The sequence below is a fragment of the Thunnus albacares genome, chromosome 16, assembly GCF_914725855.1.
Source record: "Thunnus albacares chromosome 16, fThuAlb1.1, whole genome shotgun sequence".
In the NCBI taxonomy this organism is placed as follows: domain Eukaryota; kingdom Metazoa; phylum Chordata; class Actinopteri; order Scombriformes; family Scombridae; genus Thunnus; species Thunnus albacares.
In genome coordinates, this window is record NC_058121.1 from 20175684 (window position 1) to 20190969 (window position 15286).

Genomic DNA, 15286 nt, shown 5'->3' on the forward strand with positions numbered 1-15286 from the left:
TCACCCAAGGACAAACATGTGGATGGAGATCAAGCCAATGGCATTAATGGACAAACCTACTCTAGCCACACCTGCAATCTCAGTGTTATGCTCTGCCCCTTAACATGAAATTAAAATGCAATATGACCAAAGGAGTTCTTGCCTACTCATGCACAGGGGTTTTTTTTTTTTTTTTTTTGACTGACAAATAAAATGGCTGCATTGTCAGACTGCCAGCTCCAAAGTTCTGGTCAAAATATATAGAATATTACTTGTATATAACCTGTGCTTTTCCTGCTATGACAAATACAAATCTGTGAAAGGTCTGAATTCCATTTGTACTTAATACAGAACCTTAAAACTCAAAATGCATAAAATTACCTACAGTAGGTGTTTAGAGTAATGGTCATATAAAATCAGCTCTATAACTTAGTTCTTTCACACCTCTGATACCTACTGTGATGCATTGCTGATCTGTAATGATGTCTGATTACCGAACCAGGATGTGAGAGCAAAGCACTTCAAGTTTTCATACCCAACTACCTCAATTCCAGCAGCATTAGAAAGATGTATGCCACTTATCCATCTTCTGATGCAATTTATACATTAAATAAAAGCCATACATTCTCAAACACATCTGGTGGATTAGGGTGAGGGCTGTTAAGGGCTGTCTGACTTTTTACCATGCTGTGAATAAAGGCGCATTCATAAACTAATCCCAACATCTCGGGCAGTCGTGATCTATAGTTTGGTTTGAGCTGTGGCTCAAACATTGGAATCAATACCCAATCTGTTACAGTGACATTGCCTGATGTCATTAATGGACAGTGGGCATCCTAATTCATATAACAAATCACCTCAGAAAGACTCTCCATTGATCTTTAATTAGAAGCAGCTGTTAATCACCTTTATGACTCTCCTCAGTGGCACCATAATGGTTTCTGTAGTGAAGCCACAGCAGTCTGTTTAAGCTAAAGAACAGCAGCATCAGCAGGGTGTGTTTACTGTCTGTGCTTATGTACAGCAAAACACATTGTTAATGGTTCTGCTCAGGTTTTCTGAATATTTTTAAATATTTTATCATTTGGATGTTTAGAAAAATATAATTTACAATTGAGAGAGCAAGAGAATTACTCAGTTTTCTGTGTGTCCTCATATCTTACTCTGCCACTTTAACAACCTAAAATCCTCTTTTCTAATGGTCTTTTCAGGCATAGGGACAAACAATGACCCACAGGAGAGAAATGGCAATTACCTCCAGTAAGGTGCCCACTTCACACACCTGTCACAACACAGATGAACCCATCATAAAAGACTAGTGGAGAGGGACAAAAAACGAGGGAGTTCTCCCTCTGTGACCCTTCAGCTTTCATAGTCTCCCCTCTTTTCCAGCTCAACTATTAAGACATAAAGGGGTCAGTCCCCAGACAGCTCCATCCTCTACCCCTCCCTCACACACTTATCTTTGGCATAAACCTTGTTGTCTTCTCTTGCTGGCAGCCACTGAGCATCGCCATCAAAATCATAGCTGTGGCCTGTTTTTTATTTTGGTTTTTAACGGTTATCATTTGATTTGTGTCTTCTCAGTGATGTTTTTTATTATTTTAATAATCATTCACAATTTTAATGAATAGTATAAAAGGATGATCAGTTTGAGATATTACATGTATTAGAGCTTGCAAATCATTTAATCGTTTCAGTGATTTGAAGCAGCGCTCCAAAACATATTGCATGAAGTATAGAAAAAAATGAATATACATATTGCCATATGTTGTGATTTGGCATCTGGCGTCCTCCTGTGCGAGTTGATGTGAAGGTGGAATCTGGTTTGACTTAGCCATGTGGCAAATATAGGCCTAAACAAACATGTATTTCAGATGTCTGGCTGTAAAAAGCAGATAAAAGCTGCGGCAATATGAGGAAATAATTTGCTCATAAAATTCATAGATCTTCATACTCGAATGTTATTCCTTTAACTGTTTTATGGTTCCCTCTTAAGATAATGACACAGAAATAAAATCCCATGAGGAAAAGATCCAAGTTTTATTTACAGTTGTTCACATCAATATGATTTCTTTTGATGAGATTTGGTCATTTATTGTCAAATTTACTCATTTATCTGTCTAACCTCACACACTTCAATTTGAAGTGCACAAAGAACAGTAAATCCTTTATTCTCAGCAGAGATTCCTCACATTTGAATACCTTTGTGGTATGAAAACCATATCATTAAGTACACCGCAGAAATAGAGGAGGCATCAGATTCCATTACCATGTACAACTGCTTAACTCTTGACTTTTTTTTTTCCAGAATACGTAGGATGTGTACAGACCAGTGTTAAAATCTACCCCCAGCCATTGCAAACGGCCCAATTGCCTTGTGATTAACGCACAATAAAAGAATGTGATGGCTTCAAGAAGCAGCAGGAAAAGCTGCCCAGTGAAAGATGGGTGTATGGCGCACTCTATAATTAAGCCAGTCTGCACTTGATGAAAGTAGATCACACTGGCGGGCCACGGCTTCACAGCCAGTTTGTTTTTACGACATAATTACAGTCCAAATCAAATGAGAAGATTTAATATTGCACCACGACGAGCATGTGTCCAATGTCGACAATGACACTGACCCCCCTGTGGCAAGGTGTGTATGTGTGTGAGTGTGTGTGTGTGCAAGTGGGGGGGTGGGGGGGGGGAAGGTCGGGCGTCAGGAAGCCGACAGCAGAGAAGCTTCCCCACCGCGGTAGCTATCTACCTGTGTCTGGGCCCACCTGGGAGGTCTGACACCAATGGAATTACACTGACAGTGGGACCCAGGGTATGGGAGAAAGAGAGAAAAAGAGAGTTTGTCTATGAAAATGAGAGAGGGGAGGAGCAGGAGAGAAGGAGAGGGGGTGGGAGAAGCAGCTATGAGGAGAGAAAGTTTATCTGGAAGGAATCAATCTAGTGAGAGTGGGGGAGGGAGAGGAAACAGAGAACAAAGGACAGAGAAATGGAAATAGATACAAGTGAGGTTATGACAGTCAGAGCAAGTGATGAAGAGACTGGAAGAAAAGAGAAGGAGACTTAAATATGCAGACAGCGAGGGTGTGGCTGGAGCGCAAAGATAAATAAACGTTTTGCTTGACTGTGTCTCCATAGCGAGGTGACGGCCAGTGTTTTGGAGGACTTGTGCAGTCACGACCCACTGAGTTGTTTTAGCAATAAAAACAGGATCAACTGAAGGCAAATCAGTGTTAAATGGAATCACACAAGGTGTCTCCCCAGTCCTGCTCACTCTTCCATATTATCAGGCTCAAAAAAATAAAGGATGTTCTAATGTCTAATTGTCAAACAATGCATTCCTATACTTAAAAAATTGTCTGAATATAAGGGAGGCAATTATGGCAACGGAAAGTTGTCATTTCTGTTTCGAGATGTGTGCCGTTTTGATGCTCGACGACATGGTTGCGCCGTAAACGACCAAAACCTCCCACTGAGTGGCTTCAGTGTTTTTCCTCCCTCTGAAAAAGTCTGCATTTCCTGTCCTTTAGTTACACGCTCGACATGACCACAAAGCCTTTGTTCCTCTGGGTCAGATTCTCCCAGAAGAGAGAATCTTCCCAAGCCACAGCTGTTGAGTGACCACGCTCGACCACAATGCTCTCTGTCTCCTGACCACCCTTCCAAATTGCTCTCCCTCCATCCTCTCCTCCCTCCACCCTTCCCCTACTTCCCTGCCACTTTCCACCCATTTTTTCCCCCTGTTCCCAAGAGCAGCCAGCTGTGCCGGATTTACTCTGGTTGCTGTGTCGCAGGGCGAAGCCCAGTCTGCTTGTTGGGCGGGCAGCGTCATTTGACTGGATACTGGTCAGGGCCGGTAGATTAGTAACTGGATATCTACAGAGAGGCCAGTGGGGCCTGAGCCCTGTGATCCAGTGGAAAGTAGGGTCTCTGCGGTGGCAGTGTGGTTCTGTGTGGCCCAGGATGTGAACCGCAATCCCTGCTGACACCCTGTTCCCCGAGGACGTGGTTTTACTCCAAAGCATGATTTCCCATCTCCCTCTCCGCGACTCTCTGTCTGTGACTACAGGGCCTCTGCCCAGTGCTTTCTGGTGACGAGGATACGGCACCTCCTCACCACTGGCGCTCCAGGCCACTTTTCTCCCACGATGCTGGGCACATAGAGCACACACAGAGGGGGGCCTTCTCCTAAACAAGTTTAAAAGAGAGTCTTTTAACCTCATGTCACATGTGAACTTCGCGAGATGGGCTCGTGGCGGAGAAGTGGCCGGAATGGGTCTGTGAGCATACATTTGTGTGGCCTCTGATTATATGGATAGTAGCCTTTAAAAGAAATAGACAGTTCCGTATGAGAATAATTCTGCCAAAATAAGTTGTATAATAAGATGTTTGAGGTTGTAATATGATTTGCAATTTTGCAAGACAAATACACAACTTTATTTTCCAACATGTCAGTTTGATAAGAAAAATATGTGCAATGCCATACAAATTGCATCTTTCATGTATTTTAAATAGATAAATGCAAAGCAAGAAATAAACTGAGTAGAGAAGAGCATATGATATTATGCTTTAATTTTTTTTTTTTTTTTTTTTTTTACCTTTTTCTAATCATTAAAAACATCTGCAGCCACTAACAATCTGCAGAAAGTCATGCTAGTCCAATTGTTGTGTCAACAGTAATGCCATTGCTAGGATAAGAGCTGTGGGAATGTGACATCTTCTCAGCATGCACATTTATGCTGACCAGAAGACCAGAATCATCAACATGGTACCCAGATGTCAGCCTTCAGGCACAAACACACAGAGACACATTTTGGAAAGTCACAATCAGATCCTTCCTGCAAACACCAAACCCTCCAAACATCATGTGTGTAAGCAATTTGTAGCTGCTTGTTTGATTATTTTTAGAACATTTTGACGTAGCATATTTTTACATTGAATCATGTATAATACTGAGACACTGAGACACTTCATTGGTCGTTGTGTGTGGCGAGAGCTGGCGAGCATTGTGAATTCCTCCTGTTGTGTTCTCACACAAACCCGCCCTGCACATGCCTTCTTTCCTTTCTTTATTCCTCTATCTCCACGCTATTGTTGTGTCTCTCTTCTAGAGCTTGAGTAAGCACACACTCACACATACTTTCTGTATGTGCCTTATTTCTGTTATGATATCCAATGGCCTGGAGGCTTAAGCGAGGATGGGCTTGACTGTAGTTGGCCTGATATCAAGAAATACCTGATGGGTCCCCTTACTCCTGCCAGTACTCATTTATGAAGCATGAAACTGTCAACAGCTACCTTCCGAAATAAAGCCTGTGACTCACGTTCACAGTTGTGTTGTTTTTTTTTTTTTTTGAGCAAGGAAGTGCACTAGCAGTCTTCTCTGAAGTTAAATTCGGTAAGGAGCTTCATCAGTTTACTGGTACAGCAACACAATGTGAAATATTATTTGTCAGTTTCTTATAAAGATTCAGTAACTACAATTTGTCTGTGTCTTGTCTTGCCCAAAAGAACGTTTGGCCAAATAACTGCAAGCAAGAAAGATTCCTCAGTGACAGTGTGATAGGTATATCTTAAATTTCAACCATAAAAACATCATCTCAGACATCCTTAGACAGCAGACTAGAGCCAGACAACATCCACTGCAGTTTACATTCCCTCTAACGATTGAAAAAACTAAGAAGGGGAGCACCCCAGCAGGCGAATGGTTACTGCACATGCCATACAACCGCAACACCTGGCTTGATTCCAGCTAGAGACCCTTGTTGCATGTCATACCCATCTCTCTCTCTCTCCCTTTGTTTACTTTCTGCCTCTTTGCTGCCCACTGTCCAATAAAGGCAAAAATGCCAAAACAAATAATCTTAAAAAAAAAATAAGAAGAAGCAACTTTAATTGTGTGTTTGATTTCACAGGTGTCATGTTATCTGGCTTATATCTATGAAAAATTTGAAAATGTGGCTGATGATTAAATCAGCATAAAGGTATAATGTTTTAAATATAATGTAGTGAAATATTTTCTGCAACATCAGTAAACAAAACTGTATTCTCACTTGGAGTGTGAAGCAGCAAAATATTAATGTTAAATTGGTAAAGCAAAAAAAAATGCTTAGTGCTTTCAGTAATGTGACACAAGACATCACCAATGTAAATGTAGTATCTTGAAATATTTTGTGTCCAGTATTATAAACTTTGAAAAAAAAAAAAGTCATGGATGCAGGATAAATCATTGAATTGTTCTAAATGAGTCAACATGAACAACCTGGCTTTCTTTGCTCTAAGGCCAAAAATTCCACCGATATTCATTACAGAGGTGCTCAGACATGATTTTAGGAGGTGAGTCATTGTTTTGATATATACAAAATAGAAAATAGGAAAATATATTATATGTCGTATGCTTTGAATAGTTTTTGCACATATCTTATTAAGTCTACGTCGTGGGTCAGCCTCTGTTGTTTGCATAAAAAATTAGGTTTCAGGCCCTGAAGCTAACATCAGATTAGAGGTCATACTAAATTATTAGCAGCGGTTTCTGGTGGTTTGTTTGTAACTTTATTGATAGCTTAAAAATGCATGAATCATTTGTGTGGGATGTAGCTACAGTATATAGCCTTGTTTCCAGATCATGTTGGCTAAAATAATACTGTAATTTTCCCTTCATCCCCTTTAGAAATTGATCAAATATATTTTTCTGTTTTTTATAGATGTGGTATATTAAAAGGAAAGGAATTGGCTAGCTTGTTGGTATAGCAACACTAGGCTTAAATTGTAGGATTATTGCTGATCACTAAAACTATTAATGGCTCCTATAGTAATATGCATAGTGTGTAAAACATGTATAATTGCTATTTGTGGTGCAATAATGTGCAGCAAAGAAGATGAAATAATCATAATGAAAGGTTGCTTCAATCATAGAGCAATTGCAACATTTATTGAAGTGTTGGCTTTCTTGTATTGATTTTTCAACACATTACAAAAATACATATATGCTCAAAACAGCAGATGTGTACTGTTCTGAAATCACTTTTTTCACAATGATGCACTCCCCCCAAAAAGAACAAGGAAACTGTTTTGTACAAAGAGCGAAAGTGAAAGTTGTGAAAAGTGAAATATGAAAATGTATTTTAAAATTACAGTTGTAAGTGCCATCACAAGACCTTCAACCAACCATGAGGAAAAAACAGCAATAAACATGATGTCCATGAATGTCTCATAAGATTGATTTGGAAAAGCATTCCCGCACAGACCATTGTATTCCCCTGCCGAAGGTTCCTCCTTTAGGATCATCCCATTCTTCAAATTTTTTTTTTTTTTCTCATTTTGTTTTACATCCACTTGGATAGCTTGGATAGCTTAACCAAACCAACAACAGGAAACGGCATTCAAAAAATTTAAAAAATAAAATATAACATACACACAAAAGAATAGACAGATACTCATAATGGCACCACTCTTGTTAGAAAAAATAATAACCTGGCATGATTCTGTAATATTACATTTAAAAAATTCTCTTCCCATACAGTGAACAAGTAATCATACAGAAACATATTCATGAAGATAAAATCCCTCCACCAGGATAATCATACAAAACTGCTATGGCATTCAAAAACATTTGAGAAAACAATACTTTAATATCATTTTAAACACTTACACAGAGTATTTCATTTATGGCATACTTCAACACTGTAAACATATTGTAAGACTGAATGTCCATGTGTGATTTGGATCTCTGTCAGGGTTTCACTGTTCATCATTTAAATGTGATATATTTCATAGTTGTATGGCTCATTTTGGCCTAAATCTGAGTTCTCCTGAAATGAACACACTGTGCATATATAACAGGATCTTGATGTTGCACGCATGCATCAACGTGTGTAAGAAAGTTGAACATAGCTTTTCAGCCAATCTTACTTTTCGGGGTTGCAGCCCGGTATCACAGCAGTTCGTGAAATAGTCAGGAAATTTAATGTATAGATTCATGTACATGGAAATGAATTTTCCATTTTTTCATGACACTCAGCACGACTTTCAAAGAGCCTGTCGAGTGGCGCAGTTCAGATGACGTCTGTGTAAGGTGACACATTTCCATGTTAGGTGGATGGATAGATCCTAACTTGCAAAAAGTGGACTTCAGTGGACTTTGCTGCAGGGCACCCCTCCCATTTCCAAAAAACATAGAAACATAACTACGGTTGTCGTGGTGTTAACTGTTTACTGCCATGACAACGAAGGTTGCTAGTAGTAACTTAAACCCACACCGCGTTTCAAGTGATCATTTTAACCCAAACCAGGCTCTTTCCCTAACCCTAACCCAGTGGTTAGGTAGTGAACCTAACCAGACCTTAACCACAGTGTTGTCACACCATAAAACATAATTATTTAAGTGATTTGTGATTTGTAACGGTTTTGGAAAGCACAGACAAATTATGTTGTGCTGCCGATTACTGCCGATAGAGGCGCCAGATTAGAAAACACTTCGATGGGTCGTACTGGAGTGCGTGGTACTACTGAGTCCCAACTGAGAAAAAAAAATGTGGCGCAAGCACGAAAGATAGGCTACTTCGATTCGAAATACATTAGATTGAAAGTCGCGCAGGAAAAAATGGAAAATTCATGTCCATGTACACAAATCTATAGATTAAAACCTGTTGTGCTACTGGGTGGCAATTCACCAAAATATATTGAACTAGGCTGTATCTAAATAGCATACGGAGAGCTGCTGACCTCAACATCATTTCCCGTATAAAATCACAAAGAGAGGAATTTGCATTGAAGGTACAGTATATTCTTTTTCCTATCAAGACAAAATGGCGCAGACAAAACCTGACAATAGGCCAAAAAATCAGGTCAAAGTTTCAAGTGAAGATGATTTTGACGATTGAGAATTGCAGTACTGAAATGAAAGATGTAGTCTCAATCTACTTTCATGTGGCTTTTGCTGTCTCCCTCCCTCTCACGCTTGCTCTGTCTCACTCTGATGGTCTGTTATAAGATGTGGCCAGTAGATGTGCATTTGGGTACAAAAAAAAAAAACACACTCACACATTTCATATGCTTCCAATTTCATTTGAATGACTCTTCTCCATGGTCAAGGTCTTGCTCTCTCTCCCTCCATTTCTTTCTCACACTTCTTCATTTCTCAGTTCCAATCTTTCATTTTTACTATAAGAATAGCCCCTACTCAAGGTCGCCCGGCCATCCCCCAGTGCAGCTGTGCTCAAAATTATCATAACTCATATAGCTTTTCTTTTTTATTCCAGATTCATTTCAGGATGAACGATGCAGAAAATAAAAGCCATAATCCCCAAAAGTCACGAACATGCACACTGTCTCAAAATCTGTTACTGGGAGTTAAACCCATATCACTTTGTGAGGCGAATGAACAGGCTTCCTTTTAAAAGCCGCTCTAATGCATGAATCTGAGCTAGTGAACTGTGAAAAGACGCCGTCGGAGAGAGGCTTAGAGCACACTGCAGAGGGAAGAACACACACGCTAACACATATTGATATGAATTTCATTTGATACCATTTTGTGGCTCCTAAGGGGGCACAGCAAGTCAACCTGGGTCACAGAGAGCTGCTACGCCAGATACGAGAGGAAGATAAAGATTGATTCAGAAAGTGTTACAATTGTTGAAGTAGCTTTAGTTTAACAAATTGTCTTTGAGTAAGCACACATGGGGTGGGGGAGTGGGGGTGATAATCAAGTGGGTCTGATAAAGCAATAATGTATGGTAGTTACATTTACTGTAGCATATACTGTGGATGATGCAAGCAGCTGGTCTTTTGATTGTTTAGGTTTAGGCCATCTTTCACGTACAGTCGGGGCTACTTTAACACATATAAAAAAAGAATATATTTACAAACCATAAACAGGACTGTTCTCCTTCTCACATTAATCACAAGTAGTCTTAACTTATTCAACATATTAAATATGGGGGTTTAATCCTACATCGGGAATGTACTGAGCATCAGTTAAGGGTAGGCTACCTCCAATAAGTGCAACCTTTATTTATGTCCTGACTGAAGCGAGGACAGCAATGCAGTAACTGCCTTTTGAAATTATCCACATGCCAATATGTAAAAGGACAAATTCCCTGAATAAATTAAAAGTAACTTATCAGGTCTTTAAGATAATGTTGGATTTTTAAAATCCAGCACGGTGTTTTATTGTCAGGCTGACATTCAGTGCTTTAGGCCTGCATGAGGGAATGGATTGTAGTCCGCTGCTGCAGTTAATATAGAAAACAATTATCGTTACTTTTAAAAGCTAACGGCTTCACACAATTTTACTCTCACATGATAATAAGCTTCCTTAAAGGAAAAAACTAAATTTGTGTTAAGGGTGACTGCTTTCCAGTTATCGCATTTTAGAAAAAAAAAAAAAAAAAGTTTTTAGCACATTTCAAAACTAACTCCATATGAAATCCCACAAAGATGTACCTGCACATGCCAAATATCATTACAAAAATCCAATAAATACAGAAATTATTGCACAGTAGAAAGGCTCCATGGATTCCTAACTGATAAAATCCTCAGACAGTTTTGCCAAGAAACACCAAGTTTCAGACAAGTTCTCATTAAAGTTTCCCTTTGTTTATATTCTCAGGTGGCAGTTTCTGTGACAAAAAAAAAAAAAAAAAAAAAAAAAAGATTAACATCAATCAGTCTCAATTTTTTTTTTAAGAGAGAGATTATCCAGCCAAGCCCCATAGCTGAAGAAGTGGTTATCGGGAATTTGTGTGCGCATGTGTATGTGCTTGTGTGTGTATGAGAGTGTTTGCTTGTGTACACTGTAGGCTGTATAACTAATGGTTGCTGGCTTAACCTCTGTCCGCTTGCTCCAGTTTGACCTCGCTGGCCATCAAATGTTCACCATGCCATTTTTTCATGTGTTTCTCCAGCGTGCTGTAGACACTGAAGGGCATGTGGCAGATGTCGCAGCGGTACACCTCCTTTCCAAACTGCCCGTGGGTCTTCATGTGGCGTGTCAGCTTGGAGCTCTGGGCGCAGGCATAGCTGCACAGGTCACACTTGTAGGGCCGTTCCCCCGTGTGGCTACGTCGGTGCACCGTCAGGTTGCTGCAGTTCTTGAACACCTTGCCGCAGTATTCACAGGTGTCATTCCTCCTGTCCTTGGAGCTCGGGGGCCTGCCGGGTCCGGGTCCCCGCAGGAGGTGAGGGGTGCTACTGCCGCTGCGGCCTGATGCGCTCCCTCCTTCTATCAGCTCCCCAGGCGGAGTGGAGAATCTGAGGCTACCCGTCTCGGAGGAGGAGTGCTCGGAGGAGGTGGCGAAGGGGGACTGGCGGGAATCGGTGAATCCCAAGAAGGGCTCTCTGATGAAGTGGCGTGAAGCAGCGTAGCCAGCCAGGAGCTGAGAGTAGACATTCTCCGGGGAGATAAGGGGTATGGTTGGTGGAAGCTCCAGCTGTTCCTTCTCTATCTTGATCCTCTTGTTGTTGGAGGGGCTTGGGCTAGTAATGGGGGTGGGCCGACGCTGGAAAAGCCCAGGGAAGGATTCGGCTTCAGATACGCTGATCCTGCCGTTCATCACAGGCCTCTGGTCCTCCTGCTCATCCCGTTCTCTTTGCTGCTGCCTGTCATTCTCTCTGTCTCTCTCTGCTTCATCCCTCTCTCCACCATCTCCGTTAGGTTGTCTCTCCAGGCTTCTCTTGTTAGGGTTAAGTCTAAGGTGATTGTCCAGATGGTTGTATGGGTGCATGATGCTCACCCCGCCACTGTCACTTACTCTATTCCCGCTCAGGGGCTTCTCCTCGGGAGACTGTCTGGGGCCATTCTCCCTATTCTGGCTGAACTCCTGGGAGTCTTCACTTAGGTTGGATTCTGGCCGACTTCCATTCCTCAACTCCTCCTCCTCTTCCTCTTCCTCCTCTTCCTCTTCCTCCTCTTCCTCCTCCTCCTCCTCATTGTCCATCCCCATACCTCTTGAATCTCCTTCCCTACTCTTGTCTTCAACCTCTCCTCCCTCTCCTCTGTTTCCCTGTTCTGGGGAGCCACCCATGGACCCAGACTTGTTGTGCATATGTGTTTTCATGTGCCTCTTGAGCTTGCTGGCTTGGGAACAAGCATGATCACATAGATGACACTTGTACGGCCTCTCTCCTGTGTGACTACGCCTGTGGACGATCAGGTTGCTCTGGAACTTGAATACCTTGCCACAGAACTCACAAGATTTGGATTTCCCTGGGGCCTGATTCTGACCCTGGGAGTCAGGAGGACTAGAGGAACCGTGTGCCCCCTGTGAGATGGGTGGCTGCGGGGTGTAGGTGAGAAAGGCTGGGGGCTTGGAGCCAGGCTGGAAAAGTGTGGGACTTAGCAGGCGATGCATGGGTGGCACGCGGTTTGGCGAAAGAGGAGGAGTGGGTCCCCCGTTATTGGTCGTGTTGCCAGCCAGTTCCCTTAGACGTCTGGAAAAGTCCATGGAAGGAGGCTCCATGGGGGTCATCCGCATCACCCTCTCAAAGGCACTGGGGTGCTGGGACAGCAGCCCCATCTCCTCTGGGCCCAGCCGCTCTAGAGGGGGTCTTGGAGGAGGCGGAGGGCTGACAAAGGGTGGTGTTGCAGGCAACCGGGTCTCCATAAACCCCGGGGGAGGGGGATGTTCCCTGAGCAGGGGCGCAGCCATGCGGAGGAGATGGAATGGATTGTTGGTGTCACCAAGGAAAGTGGGGAGAGGGGAGCGGGGAAGGGCATCAGCACTTGGGGGTGGAGGCAGAGCCATGCGGGGAGTGAGGGAGCAGTTAGCTAGGTGGTTGTCCAGGTAGATGCGGATGCCATGAATGTGCTGGGCATGCTGAAGCAGGAACCAGGCGCTGGTGAAGGTCTGCTTACAGCTAGTGCAGATGTAGCTGGATGGCTCATCTTTATCTGTGGACCAAGAGAAAGAAATTGTTAGTCCAGTGAAAATGGAACAGTCCAGTTTTTAATTATTGCTGTCACTGTAATGTACATGGATTTAAACAACTATTGTAAAAACCAAAAAAAAAAAAAAAAAACACTTAAAACAAATTATCAAAACATTTCAAACCAACATAGTACATTACAGAGCCTGCACAGTCATTAGAAACCTGTAATATTTGTTTATGTTTAAGAAAAGTAATCACACCTAAAACATATTTATATGATTTTTCTATGTTTATCTGTGTATGAGGGTCTTTCATGGGTGTTATCTGTGTGTGTATGAAATTTTTAATGTGTGTGTGTCTACAGGCTAATGCAGATGGCAGGTACTGCCCTAAGGCCACGACACATTATGCTAATTCTAATGTCAGCTAGGCTTTAATGTACAGATCCATCTCGTCTACTCTGTCATTTCCATATGGAGACAGGAGAGGCAGCCATGGAAAAAAAAAAGCACACCAATGGGGGAAAAAGGAAATATGGGAGAGGGGGGAGAGAGGGAGGGGAGGGTGAGATATGGCATTAGAGAGAAAGACAGACACACAAAAGGAGAGACAGGAGAGGTGATGGAGACAATGTGTAAACAGCAAAGACCCCTCCAGTCTTAACACAGCATCCACATTAAATAAAGCTTTACGTCACTGGTGTAATAACAAGTACAGTAAAATGATATGATGTGGCTGCACACACACACACACACACACACAAACTGCATGTCACTCACTGACAAATTGCCCCTTTAAATGGCGTGACTTAATAATGCCAAATGAATCTATCAGTCACTGTGGCATGGCCATGTCAGCCAGTGTGTGACTCATAAAAAGAGCCTTGGTTGGGATTCATCTAATTCAACACAGGCTAGCAATGAAGAGGCATTTCCACAGTCTTGTGTTTGCTTGCAAGGCATCTGCATCTACTTTATCATCAGCGGCTACCGCAAGCGGAGTCAAGTTGGTACGGTGGTCCCAGAGTTTGGAGCCCGGAGGGAGAAAACAAAGACCAAGAAGTTGCTCTTGCCCAAAGTCTTATGTGATCAAGAAAAGAGCCCTTAAGATGGCTGGCTGCCTCAAAGCCACCCATTGTCATGGAATGTAAAACACACATGCAGACACAGATACATGCACAGCAAAATTTTATTTTTACTTTCCTAGTCCTGCCTCCCTCCTTTCTCACAGGACACCTCCATACACTCACAAATTCACACACACATGCTTGTACCGTGCAGAACAGATGAGCGAAAGCTGATGTTGGATCAGTGTCTAGTACAGGAAGCTGATTTGGCGATGTGATTGGTTTGGCTTTCCCCAGAGGAGACGGGGTCAGAAAAAGTTAATGAGGGGCTCATTTACTGATTCTGTCTGTTTTTCTCTGCTATTAGTGGGGCTCTGGTGTAGCCGTCACTCTCACTGTTTGTGTGGGGTGGGACATGACCTGACTCCTGCTACTAACATGTGCAGACGAGTGTGTGCGTATGGACATGTATGTGAACATATTTTTGTGCATGTATGTGTATATCTGTGCGTGTGTGTGCGGGTGTGGGGCAAGTGGCGGGCTGCCTGCCTGTGTTTAGTTTGGCTAGGCTTCACACGGCCGCTTGGCAGCAGAGAGCTGGACAGCTTAACAGCTTGGACGGGGAGAAGAGAGCGAGAGAGGGAAGGGAAGAGGAGGAGGAGAGGGGGTAAGAAGAGAGGTGGAGGGACTTTAAGGGCCAGACGTGCTTGGGCACACACACACACATACACACTGACACACACAGAGGCTATTTACATGCCCCCAGGGACTGAGAGGGGTCTATAGACTTGGGAGCAGTATAATCTCATCAACACACAAGGATCAATACGAAATGAAGATGTGAGATTGGGAGAGGGATTGATGATCTCTCTCGATTTGTCAAATTGTGATTGTTGTTTTTTTTCATTTATCTACATTTTAGTCCTCACACATCATCAATACAAGCTACGCAATCAAATACCACCACCCCCACAACCTTCCGCCCCACCACCACAACAGCAACACATTTGCATCTTGTCATATCTTACACAGCCGTGCCATATGCTGTTAAAGGAAGCGTGGCAGCTAATAGAGTGGCAGCTGATGGCTGCTGCCTAATGACGGCCAAAGACAAATTTCATCAACTTCCCAAACAAGCAAGCAGGGGGGAGGGGAGAAAACAGAGAGAGGAAAAGAAACTGTGATAGCAAATAAGATAATCAAAGAAGAGATAGCTAGATAGATGAAGTAGATGTGAATACACATACAAAACAAACCAAGCTGCCGGATGTTGAGAACAATGCGGAAGTGCTTTATGCTGACAGTTACATAAGACGTTATCAAAAACTCATTTCACTTCATCTGAAGTGCATCTCAGCAACAATTTTGAAATTT

The 15286-nt window shown here is 42.5% G+C and overlaps 1 protein-coding gene across 2 annotated transcripts in view; it reads right to left on the bottom strand.

The window, feature by feature from the left end:
• Positions 1 to 6888: 6888 nt before the first annotated feature.
• bcl11bb (BAF chromatin remodeling complex subunit BCL11B b) overlaps positions 6889 to 15286 on the bottom strand; it is a 31640-nt gene continuing 23242 nt past the window's right edge. For both annotated transcript variants that reach the window (XM_044329885.1, XM_044329884.1), the window contains exon 3: positions 6889 to 12868. In XM_044329885.1, coding sequence (XP_044185820.1) covers positions 10803 to 12868 — 2066 coding nt within the window. In that variant the 3' untranslated portion in view covers positions 6889 to 10802. The remainder of the gene's footprint in view (positions 12869 to 15286) is intronic.